Here is a 26,207-nt window from a genome sequence, read left to right as displayed (position 1 = left end):
AGCGTCGCGCTTCCTGATAGCGTCTTCGCTGCACAGTGCTTCGAAACAGCATTCCGCCAAGAGCCCAGTGCGTGCTGTTGAGTCTGCGCGCATCTGGAGGCTGCGGTGAAAGGGAGAGCGGTGTGCCACGCAGACACAACAAAACAGCGGCGTCTCCGCCGTAGTCGATTGCTGAAGCTCAGCGGCAGACAGCGTAGAACTCTCGCGCGAGGCTTAGGAACCTGAAGGCAGGCCTTCGGGCATGTGGCGCATGCATTTATGTGGAGCCACGGCCGGCCGAAACCGAACCGGGCGACGGCGGAGACCTTTGACCGCAGATCTCGCTCTCTCTACCTCTGGCTGTCGTTCGGTCTCTGGAACGGGGAGAAGACGCGCTTGGTTCGGGGGCACGCGCCTGCTTAAGTCCCCAAGCGTAGAAGCGTGTTTGACTCGAAAGTTTGACGTTCGCTCAGCGGAAAACCGCCTCAGCTGTCCCCCGTGGCGCGTTGACATCTCTCTTTCGCCCTGCCTGGGGCGTCGTCCGGCGCCGGCTGGCGGCCTCCGCCTGCAAACCTTCCTTGAGAGAGTCGAATGGAAGTGTCTTTGCCACCGCGGCTTCGCGGTCGCGCGGCCTAAAGTTTCTTTTGTCCTTTCACTCTCTTTCTAACGTAACGGAAGGTGAATTTTGACGGTGTACGCGCTCCCCACAATAAGAATCGTGACTCTCAAATACATAATGGACACGCTTATTAGATGAAGGCTACAAATTTAGAGCTTCTCTCCTCTTCCTCTGCTACGCGTTTCGAGGTAGGCCTTTCCAGCACACTCGCGTCATTTATGCCTGGCTGACAAAGCACCAGTTTTGGCGGGATTACTCTTAGAAAGTCGATTATCAACGTAGCACCGTCTGGCTCAGCTCTGGCCTCTTCAGAGGATGCTTTCAAAGAGCTGGAGCGCACACAAGACTGCTGCTTCTGACACGTATAGACAGAGACTCACCATTGGGCGCGCAGTTGAAGGGCTTGAAGTTCTGTGCGCACGCGAAGCGACACAGAGATTCTCTGTAGACTTGATATTCACTCAAACGTGAGCGAATTCGATTCCTGCAGTGTCACTGCGACAGACTCTGCCTACTCGCGCGCACACCAGCCACATATCTCAGGCCCCCTTGGAGACATACATATACCATAGATACATGTATAGACTTGAATATGCATTTTTTGCCTGTGCCTTGCTTCCGCAGTATGCTTCCCGTGGCTTTCAACCAGACTTCACGCTTTTTCTGCCTTTAGCACTCCAGCTTGTCTCTTTTTCTCGTCGTTCGACGCCCCTCTCGTCTCCGTTTGTCTTCTTCAGCAGCCGCAAGGTCTTCCCGAGTACAACTAGCTTGCGACTTCGCGCGAGTTTGCACGTCTGTGCGGCGAAGAGAGCTTGGAATCCGCATTCGGCGCTTCAAATCCGGAGCTTGGCGCCACGAAGACAAGAAAACTCGAAGTGAAGGCCTCGTTGAAGAGTCTCCCGAGCCGACCTCTGTTCCGCAGACTTCCGTTGAGGAGTTCGTTTCACCGCCCTCTACGGGGGACCGACTGCAGTCTCGCTTGCTGTGTGCATGTGCTCTTCAACGTCTTTCAAGAAAACGCGCGAAAAACACCACTTTTCCCTCGTTTGCTTCGTGCCCTCGAAAAAAACATTTCTCCGTAGGCTGTATGCACACACAAACGATCCGATTCGTTGCGCGCGGCGCCCTCTAAACTGAAAGCTACAGGAAAACAAGCCGATTCGCAGCTGCAGAGCTGCCCGCCGTTTTTCTCCCGATATATGTGTGAAATCGGAATGACGATATTCGGCCGCGCCTCCTTCTTGTTTTCTGTTCCATTCGCGCGCATCATCCGAGTGTGTTCGCGGCTCTGTTGACCCGCGGGTTGGGTAACGCGTCCACAGACCCCCGGGGATCGTGTGTCTTCTGTTCTCCTCAGCTTGGCTGTCTCTTTGTTCGTCTGTCTTCTCCTTTTGTCTCGCCGTCCTCGCGCCATTTCGTTCGTTTCAGTCTCTTCAGTGCGTCTCCTTGTCTCCTGTCGTTTTTCTTCCGGCTCTCGGCGTCCTCTGAGCGCCCTCTTCCCGGCGTGGCTCTCTGATTACCTGAGGACTCTGCTGTCGATGTGCTTTTATGTCTACTCGCCTGACGGTTCTGCTCCGTTCTCGCTTTCCTCGTCTCCCCTTCCGCTTCCTCCTTTTTTTGTCTGTCGCTCTCCTCAGTCCGCAGTTCTTGCTTTCCGCAGCCCTGATGCAGAATGCGGGTCGGCGCATGCCTCGTCGCGGCGGAGACGATGCCTTCGCGGCTTGTTCTCCTTCCTCCGCTGTTTTCAAGGTGCAGCACCCGAGTTCCCTGGGGGACTCTGCGTGCGGAAACGCCGGCGCAGGTCTCGGCTGCGAGAGATCGACAGCGGCGAACCCGATCGTAGCGCCGCTGCCTCGTTCGCCGTCGCCGTCCTGGGCAGCAGCAGCCGAACCCCCCTTCTCCTCTTTTTCGTCTGATTTTCCGCTTGCTTCTTCTCTCGAGCGGCGAGTCATTCAGCGAGACGTGCCACAGTGGCTGGCGACTCTCCTGTCTTCGTTCCTCGTCGCGGACAGGGCGAGGGGCGAACCCGCGTGCGCCTCGGCGTCGGATCGGATTTCGCCTTCTTCTCCGTCTGATTCAAACTGTGCAGCTTCTTCTCTTTCTTCCAAACTCCCCCAGACTTTCCCGCCGGAAGACTCGACCCCGAGTGCCTCTTGTGGCGTTTCTCTCCATTGCCCCGTATCCTCTTCTTGCTTCTCTTCTGCGCTCAATTCCGCCGCGCCTTCTTTTGTGGCGCATGCTGTCTCTCCATCGTCTCCTTATTCCCCACATGCGTCTTCTGCATCTTTTTCTCAGAAAGATCAGTCTTCTTCTTCTACACGGCCCCGTTCTCTCCTCTCCTCAGAGCATGCCTCCGCGCCGCTTTCCCCCACCTCCGCCGCGGCGGAAGCTGGCGCTGGAGAGGACGCAGAGCGGCGCTTCGAGAAGTTCGTTTTCTCTTCTCTCGCCTGCCGTGCGACGCCGGAACCCCCGCGAACAGAGGAAAATCGAATCTGCTTCGCCGAAGACCGCGCGCCGCGGGGGAAGGCCCCGCCAAAACCCAGGGAAGCCGAGCCGATCGGGCGCGGCATCTGTCGCCGCCCCCGCGAGTTGAAGACTTGCGCCGCCGCTGAAGCGCGTCCGCAGACGCGAGGAGGGAAGGCGAGCGACTGTCGAGGCGGGCAGCGCAGAGGTGCCAATGGGAGAAGCAGCGAAGACGGCGCAAACGACGCCGCCGCTGGATGCATGCTGGACGAACTCGCTGAGTTCTTGAACGAGGCGCGAAGGCGAGAGAAGAAAGAAGAAAAGGGCAAAGAGCCGCCGCCCGTGGAGGCGGAGGCGGCCTCGGCGGCTCCTTCCCCTGCGGGGAGCGCGACGCGTCACGATGCGGAGGAGAAAGCGTCCGTCTTTTCCTCGCGCGCGCTCGCTTCCTTCACTCGCCACGCTCTTCGGCTGTGCGCCTCTAGAGCCTTTTCTCTCGAGGAAGGAGCCGAGATGGCACATCCCGATCCTCGCGCCACTCCCTCCCTTCCGGCGTCCTCAGCTGCTGCTTCGGTGCCGACGAGCGGCCCTTCGCGCGCCGCCGTCTTCCCTCCCCGGTGCACGGAAGAGGGTGTTCAGCTTCGCCGCCGACTCCTCACAGCAGCGACAGCTGCAGTGCGCCTTCTACTTGCGAGGCACGCGAAAGCGCCAACAGAAACCCGCGAGAAAGGAGGCAGTTCTGACGCGCGCGCGAGCGACACACCGCATGGCGACTCAACTGCCGCCGCGACCCTTTTGGCGACGGCCGAGGACTGGGATCTGCTCTTCGCGGCTGCCATCACTGTCGTCGAGGCGGTGTACGTACACCTCATCGACGTCGGGGCGCCAGAGCCGCTTCCCTCCCCCGTGTCTCCTCCTTCCTCGTTCGCGCCCTCCTCTCCGTCTTCTTTGTCTTCGCCCTCGGGGCGAGCGGCGCGGCGCCCTGCAGAGTGTGACAGCAGCACCTGGCGGCGCGGCGGGAGCTCTGCGTCGCTGGCGCTGGCCTCTCCGCTCTCCGCCGCCGCCCGGTCGGCGTCTGCTTCCCTACCGGCGGTATTTTGCTTTGCGGGCGAACGCACCATGCCACCCAGTTCCTTTTTTCGCGATCCCATCGTCATTGCCCGCGTCGTGGCTGCCGGCAAGGTCGCCGCTGCGGACTCTCGCCTGTTCGCGCCGGATCTTCCGCGTCGCAGGACTTCCGCGTGCCTTCTGCTCAAGAGTCTCTCTCACTTCTTCCAAGAAGTCTCTCGCCTCTGTCTCTCTTCTGCGGGCTGCTCCGCGTCTCCGGGGTCGGCGGCGGCTTCCTCTCCCGCGTTGTCCGCTGTCGCGGAGAAGAGCGCACTCGCCGGCGGAGAAGCGGTGCGTCTTCTGCAGCTTCTGCAGCCTCTCCTGGTCACGGGCGCTGTGTACGTACATCCCGCTGGCGTCGCGCTCCCCTCCGGGCCCACGTGCCACGGTGTACGTCCACCCGGTGTGGACGGCGACGGCAGCCTGTCGTCGGCTTCCTCGCGCTCGTTTGCCTCGTTCGCACGCTCCCAACCGAGTCGCCTCTGCTCGTCGTCTGTCTGCCTCTCTTCTGCAGAAGAGACCGACACGCAGGACGAACGAAGCAGCCACAGCTTCTTCGGCAACTTGACAACCGGCGACAGCGAAGGCGAGAGAGGCACGGTGCACTCCACTAAAGGCCAACTGCGAGGACTTCGCGAATCGGCTTCTCTGCACGCAGGCGCGGCCGCGAAACCGCGAGCAGCCGACCGGGACGGGGCTCGGAGTCGAGGAGAGGGCGAGGAGACAGGCGATGAGGCGGCGCGGAAGCAGCGCAGGAGCGGCGCGGCGGGAAGCAGACTCGGCCGCAAGCGAGAGAAGAAAAAGCGCGAAGGCCGACAGCCGGCTGGGGCAGACGACAGCGGAAAACTCCGTCTACTCGCCTTTGCGTGTTCCCAGTTTCTGGTGAGACTCGTTCCGAGGGCCCTCTTCAGATCCTGGCCTCTCCTCCTTACCTGCAACAACTTCCGACTCCACCTGCCATCGTCCGCACCGTCTTCTTCTCTCCCTACTTCTCTGTCTTCGTCTTCTCTCGTGCACGCAGGGGTGGGCGCCGGCGAGGCGCGGATGGCGGAGGCTGAGCGCGTCGGGCTCGGCGGCGGCTCCAGCGCGCGGGTCGCCTCGCATCCGCGCTGCTCGCCGTCGCTGCGTCCGCGTCGCGATGCCTCGTCGGCGTCTGGCACGTCTGCGTCCTCAGGGATCTGCGGCCGAGACTCCGCCGAGCGGGCGGGTGGTCTGCCGCCGGGCCTGTCGCTCTTCAGTTCGACTGCGGGCCTCTGGGCAATCGACTTCCTTCTCCCCGAAATGTCTTCTCTCCGCGCGCCGGCCTTCATCCTGCAGCTCCAGCAGCAGCAGCTGTGGGGCTTCGTGGCGCGGCTGGATGGCGACCCGAAGGTTCGCCGCGCGGCGATGGACTTCCTCGTCGCTCTCCTCGAGTCTTCGCCGCTCAAGGCCTGGCCAGCGGGGGTGCCCCTCGAGGCTGCGTCGCCCTGCTCCCTCTCGTCTCGCGGCGCGGCGCCGCCAGCGAGAGGCGCGGCGTCGCTGCCGGCCGCGAAGGCGCCGCTGGAGGTCTCCGACTCCTTCGCGCTGCCTCTCGTGATGCCCGAAGCAACCTGGCGGCGGCTGCAGGCGTGGAAAGCGTGCATCGCGCCGAAGGGGCCTGCGCGTGCAGAGGGGCGCGGCGAGAGGCCGCCGCCGAGTGCAGACGACACTGCGCCACGCTCTGCCTCTTCTGCCTCTTGCGCGGCGCGTCTCGCGGCGCCGCCGGCCTCAGGCCCGGTAGACGAAGGCATGCAGCCGCGTGAGAGCGACGGCGAGGGCGGCGGCGAGCGCTCCCTCTCCGCGCATTCGTCTGCGACCTCTGCTGCGCGCCTCTCCTCGCCGGTGTCTTCGTTCGCTTCGCAGAGTCCTGCGCCGCTGGCGTCTTCATTTTCGTCGTTCTTCTTTCAGAAGCGCGCGCGGCCGTCTTTCAACTCGCTCTCGGGCAGCGTGTTGTCGTCAGTCCGCCTCACGCTGCTTCATCTCTTCGCGCTCTGCGAGGAAACCGCGGCCGCCGCAGCGGTGGCCTCTTCTGCGGCGGCATTCTCTCCGCCTGTCGCTGGGCGCGGCGCGGCGCCTCTGAGAGCCTCGGCGGCGGCGCAGAAGGCCCTCGCGGCCTCCACCTCTGTCGCAGACTTGGCTGAGTTGACTGCCGCCTGCATGCGGGCCCTGACGCGACTGGTGTCGGCGCTTCCGCTCTCTGTGTTTCGCTCGGGTATTCTCTTCGCGTGTCTGCGTCTCGTTGCGCCATTTTTCCTCGCCCTCACGCGCGCCTTGCAGCTGCGCCGCTCCCGCGGCTCGCTGGATGCGGCTGGCGCGCCTTCCGCGCCTGCATCCGCGCCTGCATCCGCGTCTCCGTGGTCGCCACCTTCCTCCTCTTCGTTGTCTTCTGCTCCCTCCGCCGCTGCGAGTTCTACGGACTCGAGCAGACAGGGCGACTTCTACTTTCGTTTCGTCGCCACAGTGCATCAGACACTCGCGCCTGCGCTGCCGCCGGCATCCTCCCCCGCCTCCGCGCTTGCCTCTGGCGCGGCGCTCGCCAGCCGCAGCCTCGAGTGCTCGGAGCGGTGCGAAAAGAAGGAGAGAGCGCCGCCGCACACGCCGTTCGCGCTTCAGCCGTCGCTGCTCGCTGCCGCCGGCGCCTTGGTCACGGCGGTCCTTGCTGTGAAGCCGACGCGAGAGGAAGTCCTCGAGGGGTGTCTACTCGCGATTCTGCCGAAAAGAAAGCTCGAAAAGAACCCCGCAGCACTCGCCACTGCGGCCGGCGCGGCGGCACCGGACGCCGGCGGAGGCGAGAGTCTCTCTGCGGCGCGCGGGCCGCGCGGCGGCGCGAGGGCTCCAGGAGCCCCAGAAGGGGACACTGGGGACAGAGGAGACGGCTGTCGACCGCGCGGGGACGGCGAGGGCGAAGGCCGCGACGCGAGCCTGCGAGAGACAACCGACCGCCGTGGCGGTGACCGCAGAGGACAAGAAGAGTCTCGCAGTCCGAGTCAGCCGAGGCAGGTCTCGGAGGGAGAGGAGGCAGACGGCGAGGAGTCCTGGGGCTTGGCTGAGGCGATCGTACGAGGCCTCGTGTTTGCGCTGCAAGCTAACAGAGAAGAAAGGCCGCGGCGGCGCGCTGCGACGCAGGAGGACGTGGGACGGGCGCAGCGAGACGACGAGGCTTTCAAAAACGACGCAAGCGAAACGCGCCCTGCCGCGTATCCAGAGGGAGAAGAGGACGAAGCGGCTCGGAGGCGCGACGTGGAGCTGTTTCTGCCTCTTGTCCTCAAAATCGCGAAAATGTACCCCTTCGTTTTGCTTCTTCTTCTGCTGACTCCGCTGCGTTGCTCAGGCGCGCGGCAAGCGGAGGGGGACAGCGACGCGTCCTCCGCGGAGAAGCGCGCCGACGCGAGTCGAACGACATGCGGCGATGCGCGAGATCAGCCGTCGCAGGCGGCGCCTCTTGCGGCGATGCCGCCGTCTTCCGCGGAGTCTCTGACAGCCTGCGGTGGAGCCTGCGGCGTCTGTCGCAGTGCGGTCTTTGTGCTGCTGCGAGAGCTCCTTTTGTCGCCCTGCGCGTCTCTCCGCGGCCGCGGCTGTCAACTGGCTGCAGGCCTGCTCGCTGCATCGCCCGCCTTCTCGCTCGCCGCGCTGCGCGCCTCGACCCGCCCAGCGACTCCTCTCTCTGCGAGTCTGCCTCCGCAGCCGCCTCCCGCGGGGCGGCGTTCCGCGCGCGACGCGGCGCCCGCCGGCGCGGCAACAGCAGAGAGCGACAGCCGCCGCCTCGCCTCCGTCCGCGCGCACATCGTCGCGCTCCTTCGCGGCGCCCTCGCGGACGCGCTGGAGCTGGGCGCGTCGAGGAGGGACGCTGAAGTTCGAACTCCCGCTCGAAATGAGACGAAAAACTGCGAGGCGGCAAGGCGAGAGGCGACAGCAGCCGCCCGCGGCGCCGGCGCACCCGAAGAGCAAGGGGAGAGAGTCAAACCGAGAGAGGGAGAAGTCACAGACCGCGAGGACGTAGACGCAGATCCCCCCGGCGCCTTGCGGCACGCCAAGAAGGACACCGAATCTCACGCGACGCTGGAGGATGAGGCGTCGGTCGCCGCCACAGCCCTCGGCGTTTTGGCTGAGCTCTCCGCAGATGACTGGGGATACCTTGATGCGCTCAGCCTGTCAACAGCGCAGAGACTCGCGTCTCTCTGCGCAGGCCTGACGGGGGCAGCGAGTCTCCCCGCTGCGTCGCCGTCTCGTTCTTCGCCTGCGACCTGCCTCCGCGCTGGAGCTGCAGCTGCAGCGGGGCGGGTGGAAGGCGCGGAGTCGAGCGATGCAGAGGGAGAAAAGACGAGCTCGCCGGTGCCGCTCACTCCGCCTTGTCTCGTGGCGACGCGAGCCGCTGCGAGTCGCGCTTTGGGGCGCTTTCTTCAGTTTTCGGCGCTCGCGCTGTCTTCGCCTTCCTCCTCGTCCTCTGCTGCGTCGTCTGCGGTGCCTGCAGCGGCGGACGCAGTGTCTTTCTCCCCCGCGGTCGCCGCCTTGCCTTCCGTGGTGCCGGTTGAGAGCGGAGAGCTCCTGGCAGCTCGGCGTGAGGCGCTGACGGCTTTGTCGTCGCAGCTGACTCGCGCAGACAATCTCGAAGTAGCGACGGCTGCCGCGCAGAGTCTCGCAGAGGCCGGCGCGCCGGCGCGGTGGAGGAGCTCGAGCCGAGATCCGGCGAACGAGGCAGAAGCAGAGAAAGAGGAAGACGCTCTGTGGGATGAACGAGAAGCGTATTCTGCGTCGCCACGCCGCGGAGGAAGCCAAAGCGACATGGCGCGACAGCGCGCGCAGGCAGGTGACGCGCCTGCAGCGACCTCTGCGCAGCGCGACAGAGGCGCCCGAGACGCAGAAGAAGGAAGAAGCCGAGCCTCGAAAGAAGCGAAGAGAGCAGAAGAGGATGAGAGTTGTGAGGAGAGACTGTGGATCGCCGCGCTGGAGAGTCTGAGTTCGCCATCGTGTGCAGCGAGTACGAATGAGGAGCTCGCGCTCGCCGCTTTGCGCGCTCTCGCTTCGATTTCTTTCGGCATCGACTGGCGCTTCTTTCAGCGAAAAGAGAGAGACGAGGCGGAAAAGACGCGCGCGAGTCAGCCGACCCACTGCGGGGAGAGCCGGATCGAGGAGGCAGTCTGTGACGAAGGACGAGTGCTGCGGCTTCTTCACCAACTGCACGTTGTGTTCCTCGTTTCGCTGGACTCTGGCGGCCTCTCTCCGCGCGAAAAAGAGCTGTTCGCAGAGGCCTTCGGAAGGAAACTCTCAGTGAAGATTCAGTGGAATGCCTGCTACGCCATCCGCCTCCTCTACAGCAACTGCAGTTTCCTCCTTCTGTCTTCGTCGCTGTTGAAAAAGTAAGTCTTCATCACGTCCTCTCATATCCGTGCCTCGCTAGTGCGCCCCCGCTGCGCGTGCCTGAGCGCGCGCGAGACTCTGTTGATCAACTTCTCTTTTTTTCCCCGATTTGAAGGAGCTGAGAAATCGACTAAACAAAAAGTGTGTAGCTTGAAGAATACTGCAGTCCGGCTGCGCCCGTCTGCTCGCTGCGTCGTCTCGCTTCAAGCATCACGAAGGGCGTTTCACAGAGTTCCGCGGCTGCTGTGTGCGCGTCGGTCTCTGCTCGCCCCAGGCTCCGCGGTCGCCTCCTGCTGGCACTCGCGTCGTGTCTGCGCGTCTCCTCGTCCTATAAGGTGCGCGTGCACGCCGTCGCGGCTCTGCGGGCGATCTTCTCCTTCGCCTTGCCCCGGGTTAGGGTGCCCCGGAGGGCGTTTCTGTGCGAAGCGGGCGCCGCCGCTGCCTGCGCGGAGGGCGCCGCGCACATCCTCGCGAGCGTCTGGAGGGCGCTGGCGGTGGCGGCGGAGAGCGGCGCAGCGAAGGCGACCGAGAACGCCGGGGAGGCGCCCGCTGCGCAAGCGAAAGCGCAGCCTGCCGCAGCCCGCTTAAGCCCCGCTGTCCTCAAACGGTACAGAGAGCAACTGGCGCACCAAATGCATCTGCTGCTGACGGAGTCGCGCCTCGGCGAGGAGACCGAAGAGGCGCTGCTGCGCCGGCGCGCGAGCGAACACGCTTCTGAGCAGCGAGGGGAAGCACCGGAACGCGCCGCCACGCAGCTCTCCAAAGAGGGGGAAACGGGCGACGGCGACGGACATGGAGACGCGCAGGACGCGAACGAATACGGGTCAGACGCCCGTGGAGGCGGCGCAAGCGGGGGCGAAGAGGAACGAGGGAGTGGAGAGGACGCAGAGGAAAACGAAACGTGCACAGAGGTTACGCGGGACGAAGCAGCCGAAGGAATCACGCGTTGCCTCATGCAGATCGCAGGTGCAGGCTTCTCGCTGCCGCCTGCGCTTCACGCCCTGACGCAAGGATGAGCGCGAGAGACCGATGCAGCCGCGTCGTGAGGCGGTCTCTCCTTCTTCCTAAAAAATGGCTTTCTTTTGTTTCCGCGACCCTCGATGCTTGCCGATACCGGTCTGCGGCCACTGATATGTGTCCGCGGTGCCTCCTCGCTCTTGCAGGAACAGTCTCCACTCCCTCACGCGCCGTGACGTATCGCGATATATATTTATATATATATGCATATGCTTATATATATATATATATATATTTACATTTGTATATGTATTTACATATATATATATATATAAATATATGTCTATCCGGTAGGCACGCATGTGTTCAGAGGGTCTGCATCGGAATCTGCGCCTCTATTTACAGATACTTCGGGTCGAGTACGTGTGCGAGTGGGGCACGTTTTGGCGTTCCGTCTGCGGCGGGTTCGCGGCGAGCGTTAATTCGCGAACTCTGCGAATTCAGCTAAGAAAGGGAGGATGCGCAGGCCTCTGGAATCTCGAAATCCACTCTGCGAAAGGTCGACCTGTCCTCGGCAACGTCTTCTTGCTGCGCGTCACAGCGCGCTGACTCGCAACACAACTGCGAACCTTGACAAACTCTTCGCACGCTTCTGCAGGCCGGAACGTAGCTATCAAAGATATAAATTCATAGAAGTATATACATATATGTAGGCATAAATATATATATATATATATATATGTCGCTCTGCGTAGCTAGACTATCTTTTCGGAGACATCTCCGCGTCTCTATGTCCACAAATAAGTAGCGTGGCGCTGGAAGAGCTCGCATCTGTTGTGTGCGTTTGCACTGCGAAGGAAGCCTACGCCTACGCGCCGCATCTCGCGACGCGCCGCGCTGAAACCTCTTTCAGCGGAGGCGCCCTCATATGCAGCCGCGTGCGGCGCGGAGTCGACGAAATTTGCGAAATACAGGCTTGACGGAAAAAGCGAGCTTTGCGCAAGACACGCGGAACAAAAAACGCACACGCCACACGCTCCAGCAGCGAGGGCGGATAGACGCGTCGACCCCCGACGCGAGGCGCTGCCACGGTTCGCGACAAGGATGAACACAAGCGAAACGAAAACAGCAAATTCAAGCAAGGGCGAGCAGAAAACGCGCAGAACAAACGCCGGTACCGAGAAAGATGGAGTCAAGTGCAGAAAGAAGCAGAAAAAAGAGCGGAATCCAGCGCCATGAAACAGCAACACAGCACGCAGCGACAAAAGAAAGGAGCTGCAAGGCAAAACTTGCCATCTTCACAAAATAAAACCAGTCTCTTCTCGAGAGCAAATACGTATATATATATATATATATATATATATATATACATACATATCTATGTCTATCTATATTTTGCACACACTTGCCCTCCGATATGAACATACACATGCATGGAACGATAACGAGGCGACGACGCGAGCAAATATGTCAAGATGCAGAGGTCGATGCGCGTCCATCTAGAGAATGCGGTTTCGAATATCTTCGAGGTGCTTCAGGATCTCTGCGGGGGTTTTTTCGAAATCCTGGGCGATTCTCTTCTGCACGTCGGCGGGCAGCAGCGCGTAGCTCTCGCACAGGTCGCCGTCGACCGTGTTCTGAAAATAAAAAAGAAAAACAGTAATGTGTGGCGCCTTCTCGCTCAGACTCGGATGCGGCCTCGTGCTCCCGCTTTGGTTTTTTTTTTTCGCTTGTCTCAAATTTCCGCTTTTTCCCAATTTTTTTTTTCTCACCTTCACCGGGTGGTAGTACGAACGGAACATGATGTGCTCGCGGCCGCCTAGCGGAGGCTTCTCCGTGCGCAACACCATCTCGAGATGCGTGAATAAATCCATCTGGAGGCAGACGCACACGCGCCGAAAAAAAATATATCCGCGCCCATTTTACTTGAGAGTGTATGTTACGCACTTTCAAGTAAAAAATTCTCGAAATTCCAAGTAAAGTATTTTATTTGAACGCGAAACGCCCACGCGTCCAGTACAAATAAGCGCCTTCAGATTTACATATATGTATGCACGCATGTATGTGTATACATACATATGCATATTTATATATTATATATATTGAGTAAAAACAGGAAGGCGTACATTTCGGCGACGAATACCTCCAGCGGAGATCTCCAGCTCGGAGAGAGAAACGACACTTCAGCCACAAGAAGCACGCTCAACAGACACAAACACTGCATATGCAAGCATATGCATTTTTGAATGAACCAGATGCGCGCAACAAAGAAAGCGCATCTGTGTGTCGACAGACCAACAGATTTAGTAACTACAACGAAGAACTCACGCCCCTCCACGCACTCCCTACACAGGCTTACACATGTACAAATACATATGTATACGCCTACATACATACAAACGTACATATATATGCATATGCGCACAGATGTATTTATATATATGTATATATATATGTATATATGTACGAATGTGCGTCGGTGCATAAGCACGAAAATAGACGCCTCTGACCTCAGACGCTCACAGCTGCAGGTCTCTGCGAGAGTCGCGTCTCGTTTTCTCACCTCATGTTTGGTTAGGAAGGGACAGAAAGAGCCGATCGCGCCCATGACAGTGCCGTACACGACGCACTCCGAGGCCCCTGACGTGAGCGTCGCGCGCTCGAGGGCGGTCACGGTTTCGCCGATGTGGAACTGAAGCACGTTTTGAAGTTTGAAGCACTTGTCTGTCAGATACGTAGTGTCTCCTCGCAGGCGCAGCCCCGTGGCGTCTCCAAGCTCCTCCTGCTTCGCCTCGCTCGGCACCTAAACATGCAGCAACCGCGCCCCCGTGAGAGCCGTGAATCGTGGAGAAAATAAAAAAAACGCGAGAAAGCAAAACAGCAGCGAGAAAGAAAGGCAGTATTGAGAAAGCAAGGCAGTATTGAGAAAGCAAAGCAGCCCGAGGAGTGGGGTATGGAGGGCGCGTGAGCTCCTTACGCGGCAGATGAAGATGGAGTCGAATTTGTCTGCGGCAACAAAGGTATGGTAGTCCAGCACTTCGCCCTTCGTCAGCCACCTGCAGCGCGGCGCGAAAAACCCAACAACAGAAAAGAAAACATAGACACTATATATCCGTGTCTGTCTATCGATTTACATCCATCTATCTGGAGCTATACCCACATCCGCATCTTTATATCTAAAGAAATATTTACCTATATCGTGATGCATCTACCTATCTATTTATCTATTTGTAAAACGGGAGACTTTGAAGCCTCCGCTTCGGCGCATGCGAGCCCGTGCCTTTACCTCGGAATCACATCGTCCGCCAAGACGTAGAAAAGATTTTCGCTGAGGCGGTACCGCATCACGTGGACGCTTTCGCGCAAGTCTCCGACGAAAATTCTGTCGCCCGCGACACGGATGAACGCCACGCCACAAGGCAGGTTCTGAAAGGCAATGCATGTGGATACCACAGCCGCGTACGCTGCTCCTAGATCGGCGCCAACCGCGCCTCCCGCGTGTAGCTCTGCTGCTTTTCTGCTCCGCTACCGTTTCTTTCCTACCGTCGAGGCAAAGCCTGGAAGTATTCGAAGCACCCTTCGTGACACATGGAAGCTCGGTATTCGCTGATCTCAATAAGGCGCCTTGGCAAGTATCTACGCACTTGAGCGCCGCACTGAGAGCGTCGTATAACACTCACGCACCAATATACACCTATATAAACATATAGATGAGTCCACGGCGGACGGCCGCAGCTGTCGCATTCACATGCGTACGAGGAGGCTTGCCTACACATGCCGGGCTCGGCCAGCCGGGAACGCAGCTCGTGAGTGCTCTTCAAGATTCCACTTTTACCTTGTATTCACATTTCTTCAGCAGCCGCTTCTTGCCCAGGGCGTACAGGCGGAGCTTGGGGCCGACGCCCGCCAGGAGCATGCCGCGGAACGGCGCGAGCGCCATCGGGTAGTCCTCAACAGCAGTCTGGAAAGACAGAGCCGGGAAAATACCCTTAATTATCTAAAAAAGAGGCGAGCTCGCGAGGCAGAGAGAACGCATTAGAGAAGCGCGGAGAGACGAAGGCCGGGCCGCAGGCACTCGCGGAGGGGACGGAGGGCAGCAGAAACAGCGAAATAAACGCGGCGGAGAAAAATCCAGAAAAGGCAGCCGGGCTTACCGAGTGAAGAAGATTGAGGGTAAACCTCTCGTCGTAGGAAAACACTTTGATGGACGCCTGAGGCACCTGAAGGGAGCGCCGCACGCAGAGAAACACGACAAAGACATCGACACCTGACCGATGAGAGTCTGCATTTCGACGTGAAAAAACGTTTCGACGCACTTCCCGCCGGTGGTGCAATGCAAAAACAGGTGCGGAGTGTGATTCTAGGTCTTCTGTTCGTTTCCCTTCCCAGTCGCTCAAAGTCCAGCTCCTCTTCACTCCGCGACCGCCGAGCGTTTGTGTTTTCAAATTAGCCTGCGCCTCAAGAGTCCGCTCACTCACTTTTCTGGGGTGCAGCGTCATCGCAGTGACCGTCCCGACGATGAGCAGCGGCAGGCCCTCCATCTCGCAGTAGCAGCAGCTGAGCGCGGCCTCGTCGGTCTCCAGCGCGACCTTGTCCATCGTGGTCGCCTGCAAAAAAAGCGAAAATGCCAACGAAAGAGGTGAAAGACGCGAGCGAAGACTCTCGAGGGACACACCAGAGAACGCGACGCGAGGCGACAGCGACGCAGGAAGTCCAAACAACACGACCGCGCGCAACGCAGGGAACCAAGTCGGCTCGCCTGGAAACGGACTGCAAAGAAGCCACGCAGAACTAATCCATCGGTGCACACTTTCCTGGACGCATGCTTCCATCGATTTATGCATTTATCGATGTGTGATGCCTTCTATAGATGCTTCTGTCGATGCATTTCTGTCTTCTCCGCCGCTCACCATGAGAGGATTGACGATGCGGATGCAGGATCCCCATTTGCCCTCCCCGGCTTTGAAGGTTCCGTAGAGGTCCTCCGGCAGATCTTGTTGCTCCTTTTCCTCAAGCTGCAGACAAAAAAGAAAACAGCCACGCCTCCCGAGACCGGACATGAGCAGGCGTGCGCAGTATTAGTTGCCACAAGGGGAGGTGTATTCCACGCAGGGCGGAGGTGAGTTTCTTCTCTTTTTTTCGAGGCCCCTCTCCAGGTGAGTTTCTTCTCTTTTTTTCGAGGCTCCTCTCCAACGCTCTGCGCGTTTCTATACCTGCATGTCGTCGGTTTCCTCCTTTTCTTCTTCCTCCTCCTGGTTGACTTTGATCCCCTTGAGCGCCCTGCGAATCTCCGCCTTCGTCGATTCGTCGTATGCGTTGTGATCTGCCTCGACGATCGCCAGCGCTGCCGTTCGCCGCGCAGGCTCCACGTCGCCCGCCGCCGGGTTCAGTGTGTCGTGGGGCTCTGCGCCAAGCGGAAAATCACGGAAAACCACAAAATTTGATAAAAAATCATAACAAATCGAATACCCCGTCAAACGCCAGGAGCAAAATAGACAGGACAACGAGGAGAACGAATCAGCGAAGAAAAAACGCAAGCGACGTCTGTATGACGACACGGAGAAACCCTACACAGGAGGAGGAGGCCGGCGACGGCGGTAAGGCCCGACAGAGAGACAGCAGCCTTCTCACCGGTTGCAGGGAGATGAGGAAGAGCGGTCATCGCGCGGGGCGTGAAGGAAAGCGGCAACACCGTCTGACTGAAGGTCTCCCCAAGCCTCTGGCACCTGAAGATTCGCAGACTGCCGCCGGCAATCGCGACGAAACCGTCAACGCACTGCAACATCACAGGAAAAGAAGACGCGACCATCGAGAGGAGACAGACGCGGCAGCGTGCGGCGCATGCATCCTGCACATAACTCGCGGCTATGAACAAATATGAAAAAACACAGCTTTGTGGCTCGGTCTCAAACACGGAATCGTCATATCGAATGCGCGGTCGTTCCTCTGTCATCTTCTTTAGCTCGCCCGCTGGAGGCGGGAATACCTCCTGGCATGCAGGCGCCCATTTGTATCCTCATACATATACAGATGTAGGAGAGTTCTCACAGAGGTTTTTCGCGCCGAGAGACCCAGAATAGTCCCCCCGCACTCCATTCGAGTGTTTTCGTCGCGTACCTGTTCAGAGGAGAAGGAAGCGACGCACTCGAGCGGGTCGTAGTTCAGCGGTGTGCAGTGAAGCTTGTGTTGGAAAGTGTAGCAGAGCCAGGATTTCTCGCTGAGCGCCAGGACTGCGAAAAAGAAGAACGGAGAAGCAGCTTCGAGTTGAAACCCCCAGACTCTCGCGCGGGCGACGAAACAAAGGAGAGAAGACGACACAGCATCGCCCTCTGCCTGCCGCTGGTTGCCCAGTCACCCGCGCAAGAGAGATCAAAACGTTAAGTTTTAGTGGAAAAAAAAGCCCCCGAAATCAGAGAAAGGAGAGAAGAATTGAAGACACAAAGGGGACGAGTCGAGTGGGAGACGAGCGAGCGCCCGCCGCGGATAAAAGCAGAGAAAAGAAGAAGCGCGTCGAGAGAGGGAGCTGAGCGAGTCGGAGAGAGACGGGCGGAGTCATAAGCAGATGGCGGCAGCGCGCCGAGGAGCTCACAGAGGCGAGAAAAATGAAATTCGAGTCACAGAACGACAACACCGCAAGGAGAGAAGAAAAACGGCTGCGCCCCGGACTCACAGAGAGATGAGGAGGGCACGAAAAAAGAGAAGTGGCGCTCAAGAAGATAAAGCGGAGGCACACACCAAGGTAGGAAAGGGCACGGATACAGAAACGTAGGCAACCTGGACTTACTTGCCGGCTGGCCTCCAAGAGTCACGGCATGGAAGCGCACTGCGCGGCCTCCCAGGAATCGGCTCCTCTGGTCGAGAAGTGTTCCAAGAACGGGATCGACGACGCTGCGAATCATGATACCCGTGTTTAAGCCGACCTGCGAAGAAACCCGAGCGCCGCAGGAGGAAAACCTCATAGCGAGATACCATCGGCTGCGACGACGAAGAAAAGCCAAAACGCGGCACAACACACGCAAAACTGAGTGCCAAAAAAGGCGTTTCCCTCTCTCTCTTCACCTCGTAGAGCCATGCTTGCTACTCTTCCACGCAGCTACATACATCAGCACATATATATGTGCATGGACATGCGTATACATGTGCATCTCTATGTATGTATATTTGGTGCTTGTGTGGTTGTTTTTTTCTTCTCAAAAACGATACACCCCGCCACCTCGACAGGCGCAGGGGTAAATGCGCGATCATGCATGCGCGTGTCGTCGTCTGTGCGGATGGCGCGACTCACGTGTAGGTAGAGGATGCCAGCGTCGTCGTTTGTTTTGCCTTTTTCAGTGTTGCTCGTTCCAAGGCCGGTGAGTGTGACGAGGCAGACGCTCTCGGGAGTGGCGTTGTTGGGCAGAAGCTGGGTCGCGAGTTGGCGCAGGTTTCGGTCTTTTTCGAGGCTGAGGATGCGTACCATGTTGTCCAAGCCGCCGACGGCGAGGAAGGAGGCGCGGAGGCGTCCCTTAGGCGTCGCCTGGATGCTCATGCAGGTCGTCTCGACGTTGATGTTTCTGCGCGCAGTCTCGACGAGGGTGTGTGCGTCGTCGACTTCGAAGAGAACGAGTTCGCCGCCCGACAGCGAGATGACGAGCTGGCGGTCGTTGGCGTCGGCGGCTTTGATGCGCCGCCCGCCTGGCGCGCGCCACTCGTTGATCCGTTTGCTCTTGAGGATGTGGCGGATGCCGGTCTCGTGAACTTGGATGAAGGAGTCGTCATACATGAGCGCGACGAGCAGCGACGAGACGTTAGTCAAGAAGAGCGAATCGGTCACCTCCTCAACCGTGTCGCCGATCTGCAGCACCAAGCTGCTGCCCTCGAAGGCGACGATAATGTATCCGTCAAAGGCGCTCTCGTGCGAGAGCTTCGTCGTCCAGACAGCCCGCGCGCGGCCGGGGAGCTCGTTGTCTGCCATCTCCTCGACGCCAAGGCCGTGCTGCAAAATGCGGAGTGAGCTGCGGGGGCCCTTGCCGCAGAGAGCGTAGACTTGCGGCGCGCCGGTGCCCTGCGCGTCGAGCACCTTCAGGTCGGTAATGGGCGAGAGCGAAGGCAGCTCATCGACCAGCGCGAGGTTTTTCAGCGGTCGCGGCTTGAAGGCGATGATCGCCTCGCGTCCCAGCGGGTGAGTCGACGAGCAGCGCGGATCCGAGGCGTCCGACCCGATGCCGGTGAACTGGTAGAACAGGTGGTTTCCAAACTCCGAGGCGACAAACAAGTACCCCGACTTGAGCACGCAAAGCGCATTCGCCACGGGCACGGTGTCAAAGTACCGACAGACGATCTCGCGCACTACGCCCTCCTCGTGCGAAATCTCGACTTTGTAGATGTCGCCGTACTCCGTCTGAATCAAAATGAAAAAAAAGTCCTTCATGCGATGCACCGCAAACGCCACCACGACCAAGCCGCGGTCCGACCCCGTCTCCAGACGCCGCGGAATCGCACACGAAATCTCCTCGTGGTCAGGCTTCTTGTAGAGCAAAAAGTTGCCGCAGCACACCAACACGCCGCTCGGACCGTCCGCGCCGCCGCCTCCCGGCACCGGAATCAAACAGTGCGCCGAAGGCGGCACAGGAAGCGTCGCCTTCTTGATCACGTGGTTCAACCCAAGGTCCATCTCCCACAGACACACGCCCTTCGGCACTGTGACGCCTGCGCGCAACCGAACGCATTCAGAAAAAAACAAGGAACTGACAGAAAGGGACGCCGCGCGCGCGGGAGAGAGACGGCCAAGCTGCCAGGCGCTCTCGGAGCCTCAAACCCCGAGGAGGGCGGCGCCGACGAGAGCAAAAAGCGCAGAGAAGCCAGAGAGCGGCCGCCAGTCACGCGCGGCGACTCCCCAACGCCCCCCAGGGCTGAGGCCGCCCGCAGCCGCGCGGAGAGACGCCGGGCGAAGGGCGACACGCGGGCGAGGACAGAGAGAACGGCGGGCATCTGAGGACTTCGTTCCCGCAGTTCACTCACCTGGCGTCGCGGGTTTCTTGTCGGTGGCCTCGACGTTCTGCTCCAGCGAGGCGAAGAGCGGATTGTCAAAGCTCATGTCGATGCCGCACAAATCGTGGCAGATCGCATGGCTCTTGTGAGCCTCCAGTGGGCTGCTGATCGTCAGCTGCGCCTTGTTGTCGCGGTTCACGATGTAGACAAACTTCTGCCGCTCGACGGCCGCGACCATTAGCGAGCGGCCCTTGGGGTCCACCGCCAGGTACTCACCCGGCACCACGCGCCGGACACCTGGAAACAGAAGAACGCGATCGAATTCGAAAGCAGCAGAGACGCCTACACACGAGAGAGACGCCGACACGCGGAAGGGGCGACAGACCGCCGCGGAAACCACCCACAGCAAAAACGCGAGGCATCCGCGAGAGAAAGGAAGAAAGACACAGAAAAAAGAGAGCCTAGCGAGAGAGAGAAAAAGAGAGAGAAAGAGGAACATCTGAACTCCCCCGGCGCGCACAAAGACCCGAGAGCGTGAAAGCCATTGAGCCGCCGCGTCTGATGAACATCAACTCAGAAAGCATACGAAGATCTGTGAGTGCGTATGCTTGCGTCACTTCCTCCGCAAACTTTGCCTCATGAGACTTGCGCAGTTTGAAAACAGAAAAAACACTTTCGCACGGCGAGATGCCGACGGCAAGAGAAAAAAAAAGTTTCTGACAGCCCGCGCAAAGAAGAGCCAAAAACAAATGCGGGAACGAAGCAAATGCCACAGGAGAGGTGAAAACTGGAGATCTACTGATCCCCCGCCCGCCTTCCCTCCCCCCTTCCCCCCCCCTCCCCCCTCCCCGCGAGTCAAAAAGAATCTGCGGACACGGTTTTCCGCGTCGGGTCGCTCAGCGCCTACCGGTTTTTCCATAGGTCTCGCAGTGAACACGTTCGAATTCATTCTTCTCCGCGGAGAACTGTACGATGACGAGGCGGCCGCTGTCGCTGCCTACGGCGAGATAGTCGCGGTTGGCGCCGGTGAGTCGGAAGGCGGCGATGGAGCGGATGATGCCAAAGACCTCGGTGCTGGCGATCGCCTGCAGCTTGCCTTGGTCATCTGGGCGCAACAGCTCCAGGATGCGCCCGCGAGAGACGACGACTTCCTGCGCTCGCGGCGCGCTGAAGTTGCCTTGCAGCGCGTGGACGATCGCCGTCGGCTTCTGCAGTGTGAGGTGGTAGAGGACCGGCATCTTCGCAGACGAGGAAGGCCGAAAAGCAGAGAGAAGGACGGCCTCCCGAGGCAGGCGGCGCGCCACCCAGAGCGCAGCAGAATGGGAAAAAAGCGGGAAGGAGCCGGGAAGCAGACGCGACACACAGTGCCCGACTGAGGCAACGAGGCAGACTGGAAGGCAAAACCGCTTTCTCCTTCACACGCGACGCCCTTCCTCCACTCTCTCTCGCTCTTTTTTCCTCTCAGGGCCGCTGCCTTCTCTGGGGTCGGGGGCCTTGCTCTCCCACGACGAATCAAGTGCCCAATCCCCGGCGCGGCGCGCAGACGCAGACTCTCGGCGCCGCAGCGCAGACTCCGCGGACGCAGGTCTGCGAAGGAATGCAGTTTTTGAGAGGCTTCAAAAAGCCACAGTCGTTCAAGAAGTCTTCCCGCGAGGCTGCCTAGCTGCAGCGGAGACCAGGCGGAGTTTATAACAAAGAGACGAGACGGTGGGGCGCCGCGCCGACGCGGAGAAGAGAGAAAGGAGAGGACAACTAAAAAGGGCGCCGAGCACCGACAAACCGAAGGCTGGAAAACCTCGCGGCGCGGACGGGAGACGGCTTCCAGGCGCAGGAATGACAACGGAGAACGTGCAGAAGAAATGCCGGAGGGACGGCCGTGCCCGCGTCCAAACGAAGAAAGCTGAGAGAGGTAGCAACAAAGAGACTGGTCAGCAAAGAAAAGGAGCGGCGCGCTCAGGAGAGGGTACAGAGAGCCCTTTGCAAACCCCACAAGACGAGCGAGATGGGAGGAACTTTGTCTGGTGTTCCGCGTTGAATCAAGGTTGCATAAAGCAGCGAGGCGGAAGAAAAAGCAGACGGCATCCACGAAAAATCAGCTGTGCGGCGCAGACGGAGTGGTGAATAGAGATCCCGCGAAGAGCCAAAGGGCCGGAGAGCCGACAGAAGAAAAGCGGCTAGAGAACGACGAAACCAGAGGGGCAGTGCTCATCAAGAAATGAGCAGAATCAGAGACAGATTTCAAGTAAAGCAAGTCAGACAGTCTCCGGTTCCTCCTCCTGCATGAGAAGAACTGCCCTCTCCTTCTCGCTCTCTACGTCGCGGAGTTCTCCGGGGGCGAAGGAAACCCAGGAGCAGGGAAGGGCACTGCGGAGATCAGTTTTTAGAGTTCTCACAGAAAAGATGAAAGGAAAGCCACAGGCGAAAAAGAGAAGAAGAGGGCCTCATGCGCCACCCCCTGTGCACGCAAACATGCGACAAAGCGTAGGGAAAGAAAATTTCTTTGCCCCTCGCGGCGCCTGAGAAAAACCGGCGCATGCAGCCAGCCACCTGCTAGGCTTTGAGAGAAGCGCAACCGGACTGCCGACGCGCCCGCGGGCGGTTGCCCCCTGGCGCCTCATGAGAATCGCTCCCTACTCCCCGATAGTTGATGGAATGTGGCGTTGAACACACATCCAAAAACAGAAAAAGACATCCGCTCTCTGGCGTGTGCTTGGCGGATATGCGTAGTCCTCGATCGGCGCACGTCGTGGACGCATAGGGGCCCGGCAGGCTCACACGCAGGAACGAAGACTTGCGTGCTCAACAACGACAATCGGTATTGCATTCATCTCCTTTTAGTGTGCCAGGCATCAAAAGGACGGTTCTCCTTCGCAGAACCCGACCCATGCGCACAGGAAAGGCCGAAGCCGGTGCTGCCCTGCCGCTCCAACGTCGTCTGCGGAAAAGACACACAACTGTAACTGCTAGCGAATAGAAGCACACGGATCTGCTGTATTGTGCCCACAGGAGTCGTGCCTCCTCTTCTGAATGCATGCATCGTCAGCGAAAGGGTCTTCGGAGAGGTTGTGCGCAACTCGTTTCTCGGTGAGCACGCGTGTTTACTTGTGACCTTCGCACAATGCCTGCAGCTCTAGCGGATGCTCCGGGGGGGGAGGGGAGCAGTTTGGCTGAAAGACGCCGAAGCGGATTCGTAGCATATCTGTCGATGTCGCACGCGTGTCGGTGCTTGCAAGGGCCTGCGAATCGTGACGTTCTTGTCGTGATCTGCACATAGAGGCGAAGGGAGCCCGCCGCGTTAAAATATCCCGGCTACGACGACTCACAAAGAATCCGCACGCCTCGTGTATTGTCGAGTGCCTTCATCGTAGGAAAGAAGGCAACAAAACGTTACTGCAGCAACGGAGCTTGCCGCGTAGTATCGCGCACCGTTATAATTCACTTATAAGTCGCTGTCGTCTCTGTAGAGATAAAAGCAGTAGTGGTGGTAGCCCAGATGTAAAGAATACGGCTTCATCACGTAGGCGGGGGAGATGGGTGCCGATCTTTGTGCGGATCACAGGCACGTGATGACAGAGTAGTCGGCAGCATGAAGACTCGTCGGCATGCGCGCGAAGCATCCCTGGATAGACAACACCCCTGGACGTTGTCTTCTATAGAGCCCTGCTTCTTTCACCCAAGCAACGCGTGAGACGATTTTTTCGGTGGCAAGTATCCTTCGGAGATATTCAGGATTGTATTGTTCGAAGTTCACGGGGCATCCATGCGGCAAGGAACACGGACTGTGCTGAACGCACTGCCTGATGGAATCCAGGCAGTGAGCATTTCGTTTCCAAATGTCGAAGTGTCCTCTCGTGTTGGCTGTTTTCTAGAATTCCGACAGCGACTGGTGGATTCCCACGGACAGGCGCTCGCCGTCTCCTCAGCGCTCACAAGAAGTTAGCCCGACCCGGACACGGTTTAGCAAACGCCTGAGACCACAGCGACCACGTGTCAGGGCTAGTCTTAGTCCGAAGCGAATCTGGTGAAGAGGAATCGCCGGTCAAGACAAGGCGGACCGCGATATTTAACCCCCCGAGGCGCAGGCGTTCTGCTTCGTAAAGGTTCAGTTAATGCAGCATCACTCGCTCTCTGTTGGGTCACCCCTGTCAGGAAAACGAGAATCTGGATCGCGTAGGCATTGCATCTGTTTGGTACAATGATGAATGTTTTCGAAGCCTGTAAACTCGAAGTAGCCGCGCTGCCACAGAATCTACTTGAGGCAACGCGCCCGCCATGGCAGACTAAGCGGCTGCCAGGGCGCGCCTGGTAGCCGCTGCGAATCCAGCACATTCAGTCCGAGGCATGGCACAGCATTCTCGCGGAATTAAAGGAAGCGAGTGTGCGGTCCCTAGCGTAGGCGAGGGCTGACCGTTGCGCTCTGCCAGATGTCAAACGTGCGATTTTCGTCAGGAGTGCGGGCACACTGCCTGTCGTGGCTCTCGCCATTTCATCTGTCATCCAATCTTAGCAAGGCAGCGGTTTGCGGTTGGCGAGTTGCCAATGAGCGATGCACGCGTGAGCTGTCGCATGACTGCTGCGCCCGGAGCAGGAGGACTGGAGGCCGTCTTTCTCAGGAGGAAGCCAGGGCGTGATACACTTCGCACACTGATCATGCTTCAGTGTCCTGCCGGGCGTACAGTATTGGAGGCATAATGTGTTGATGGTTGTGCTGACAGGATGCCCGAGTGAGCAGCATCTGCCGGTTTGAGAAACTCCCAGAGTCTCGTCGACCGCATGAGTAGCTCGCTGCTTTGTGTGGCTTCGGGCGTGATGAGGCCTGGAATCGCGCTGCTGAGAGGAAGTCGAGAACTCTCATCTTTCGCGTGCCTCCGGGCGCGAGAAAACGTCGGCGTCCCTCGCTGGACGCGAATCGGCTTCTCGAAGGCGTGCGAGAGCGCTGGAGAGGCAAGACACGCGCATGCTCCGGCGCGGACGCCGGGAAACTGCAGCGATACGCGCCTTGTTTGAGAATGAGAATTCAGGGCGCCTAGCAGACTACCTGTCTCGCACTTTGGGCCCTCTCGTTCGAGAATTAACTTCTCTCGTCTCGCGAGAGAGCGCCTGCGCTCCAGTGTTCGCGTTCCCCTCCGTGTGTGGCGACAGTGCCTCTCGCGCCTCTGCCAGCTCCGGGTTGTTGCTGGTGTGTCAAGCTCGCGCTAGGTGCCCGTCCAGTTTCGCAGCCACAGAAGGGGTGTGTTTTCTCTCGGCGTTTTCTAGGAAAGGCAGAAGTTCCGTTCCTTTGCGCCTTTCCCTGCAAGTTTTTGCTGTACGGGGCAGCTAGCTACTGAGGCCTCCCGCGATCGTGAGAAATCCGTGTTTTTCTGGCGGAGGATCGACATTTAGCCAAGACCGATTGTCGCGTCGTTGCCCCCTCGAGCGACTGAAGCTGCAACAGAAAGTTGACACTGCGGAGCGCCTTTTTCGGCTCCTAGTTAGCGCATTCTGTTGCCATTTTGGCAAACCCACACGGGGTTTTGCACACGTAAGATTCCTTCTCATCACTTTCTGTCAGCGCTAAATTCGGGAGGTCCGAGCGAGTCAGGGCTCGGTGGGCGAGGGATCCTTGCTTTTTTCGCGAGTGGAGTATCAGGCCCTGTCGCGACCTCATTTTCGCACGCGCCCGTTCTCACTCCTCTTCGCTAGGCGGCCCTTCGAGAGCCAGAGTCCCTGTAGGGTTGGTAGTCACAAGCGGTTCCTTTTCCCTCGGCAATCCGGCGATTCGCAACGGTCGCAGCGTTTCCGCCTAGAGCTCGTTCCTTCTTAGCACGGTTGTCGCTGCCCCGCTCCCTCAGGGTCTTCAACTCGCCTGCGTGGCCTAGGTGTTTGTGGCTGCAGTGACCTAGGCAACTGGCGAGCAGTTTCCTGGTGCTGTTCGCGTTTCTCTTTTGCCTTCAGTTGACAGAATTTTCTGTGCTCGGCGGGCCAGCTCTGCGGACCGTGCCTCCTGTCCTCCTAAGCACTGTGACATCTTTTCAAGCTCCACGAGATGGCGTACGCATCTCCCCCCGCCAGCGGATACTTTGCCGCCGGCAGCCCCCCTCAGTACGTGACCCCCGGCCCGTACACGGCTACATACACAACGGTGCCGCCTCAAAGCACACAGTTCTACTACGTTGTCCAGCAGCAGCCCCAGACCCGGCCCCGGAAGTGCATTTTCAGAGTTGTCTGCGAGACACTCGGCTGGTTGACTTCCGCCGTCGTCTGCACGCTATGTTCTGCTGCGTGTGGCGCTGCGAGCTGCTGCATCAATGGCTTTGTCGAGGACGAATTTGTTCCGAGTAAACCGCAGCACCAGTAGGCCTGTGCGCAGGCAAGTGTCGAAAACCATTATTCTCCAGGTTCCTGTATACTACGTACGAGGTACAGCGTCGGAGGCAGCCTTCTGTGTCGTGCTGCCGTTGTTTATGAAGGGCTTGCTTTCCTGCGCACAAGCGTTGTCGACACGCCGCGATGTCACGACATGTCTTTTTTGTGTCGTCCAGTAGGGCGTGCGTCTGCATCTACGAATCAGGTGGGAGGGGGACCGACCGTCATAGTTTGCCGTTGTAGCAACCTGGATAATGCTGTGTGTAGACGAGCGCCCTGCTCTGCTAAAGCCCCTGATCCGCGAATTCGATGCTTTGCTTGTCAAAAATCGAGACCAGCACTCGACGCCAAAGCCTATGCAGACACATTTCCCACCTGCTGAAGAGTTGAGTGG

At 59.2% G+C, this 26,207-nt stretch overlaps 3 protein-coding genes across 3 annotated transcripts; 2 read left to right on the top strand and 1 right to left on the bottom strand.

Moving 5' to 3' along the window:
- Positions 1-2,263: 2,263 nt before the first annotated feature.
- Positions 2,264-10,557, top strand: BESB_010320 (uncharacterized protein; the record flags this gene model as incomplete). Its single annotated transcript, XM_029359786.1, has 2 exons — positions 2,264-9,540; positions 9,816-10,557. The coding sequence occupies 2 exons, from the start codon at positions 2,264-2,266 to the stop codon at positions 10,555-10,557; spliced, it is 8,019 nt and encodes a 2,672-aa protein (XP_029222699.1).
- Positions 10,558-11,997: 1,440 nt separating this feature from the next.
- BESB_010310 (putative splicing factor 3b, subunit 3) lies at positions 11,998-20,706 on the bottom strand (the record flags this gene model as incomplete). Its single annotated transcript, XM_029359785.1, has 16 exons — positions 11,998-12,135; positions 12,271-12,372; positions 13,062-13,301; positions 13,476-13,554; positions 13,785-13,924; positions 14,334-14,459; positions 14,653-14,718; positions 14,977-15,105; positions 15,409-15,513; positions 15,712-15,902; positions 16,130-16,274; positions 16,616-16,728; positions 17,283-17,418; positions 17,784-19,186; positions 19,499-19,765; positions 20,376-20,706. The coding sequence occupies 16 exons, from the start codon at positions 20,704-20,706 to the stop codon at positions 11,998-12,000; spliced, it is 3,711 nt and encodes a 1,236-aa protein (XP_029222698.1).
- Positions 20,707-25,493: 4,787 nt separating this feature from the next.
- Positions 25,494-25,805, top strand: BESB_010300 (uncharacterized protein; the record flags this gene model as incomplete). The annotated part of the gene is made up of 1 exon (XM_029359784.1): positions 25,494-25,805. The coding sequence occupies one exon, from the start codon at positions 25,494-25,496 to the stop codon at positions 25,803-25,805; it is 312 nt and encodes a 103-aa protein (XP_029222697.1).
- Between the last annotated feature and the right edge of the window lie 402 nt (positions 25,806-26,207).

Source organism: Besnoitia besnoiti, chromosome I, assembly GCF_002563875.1.
Source record: "Besnoitia besnoiti strain Bb-Ger1 chromosome I, whole genome shotgun sequence".
Taxonomy (NCBI): domain Eukaryota; phylum Apicomplexa; class Conoidasida; order Eucoccidiorida; family Sarcocystidae; genus Besnoitia; species Besnoitia besnoiti.
Note: the sequence above shows the minus strand (reverse complement) of the source record. Positions and strands in the feature narration are given on the sequence as shown.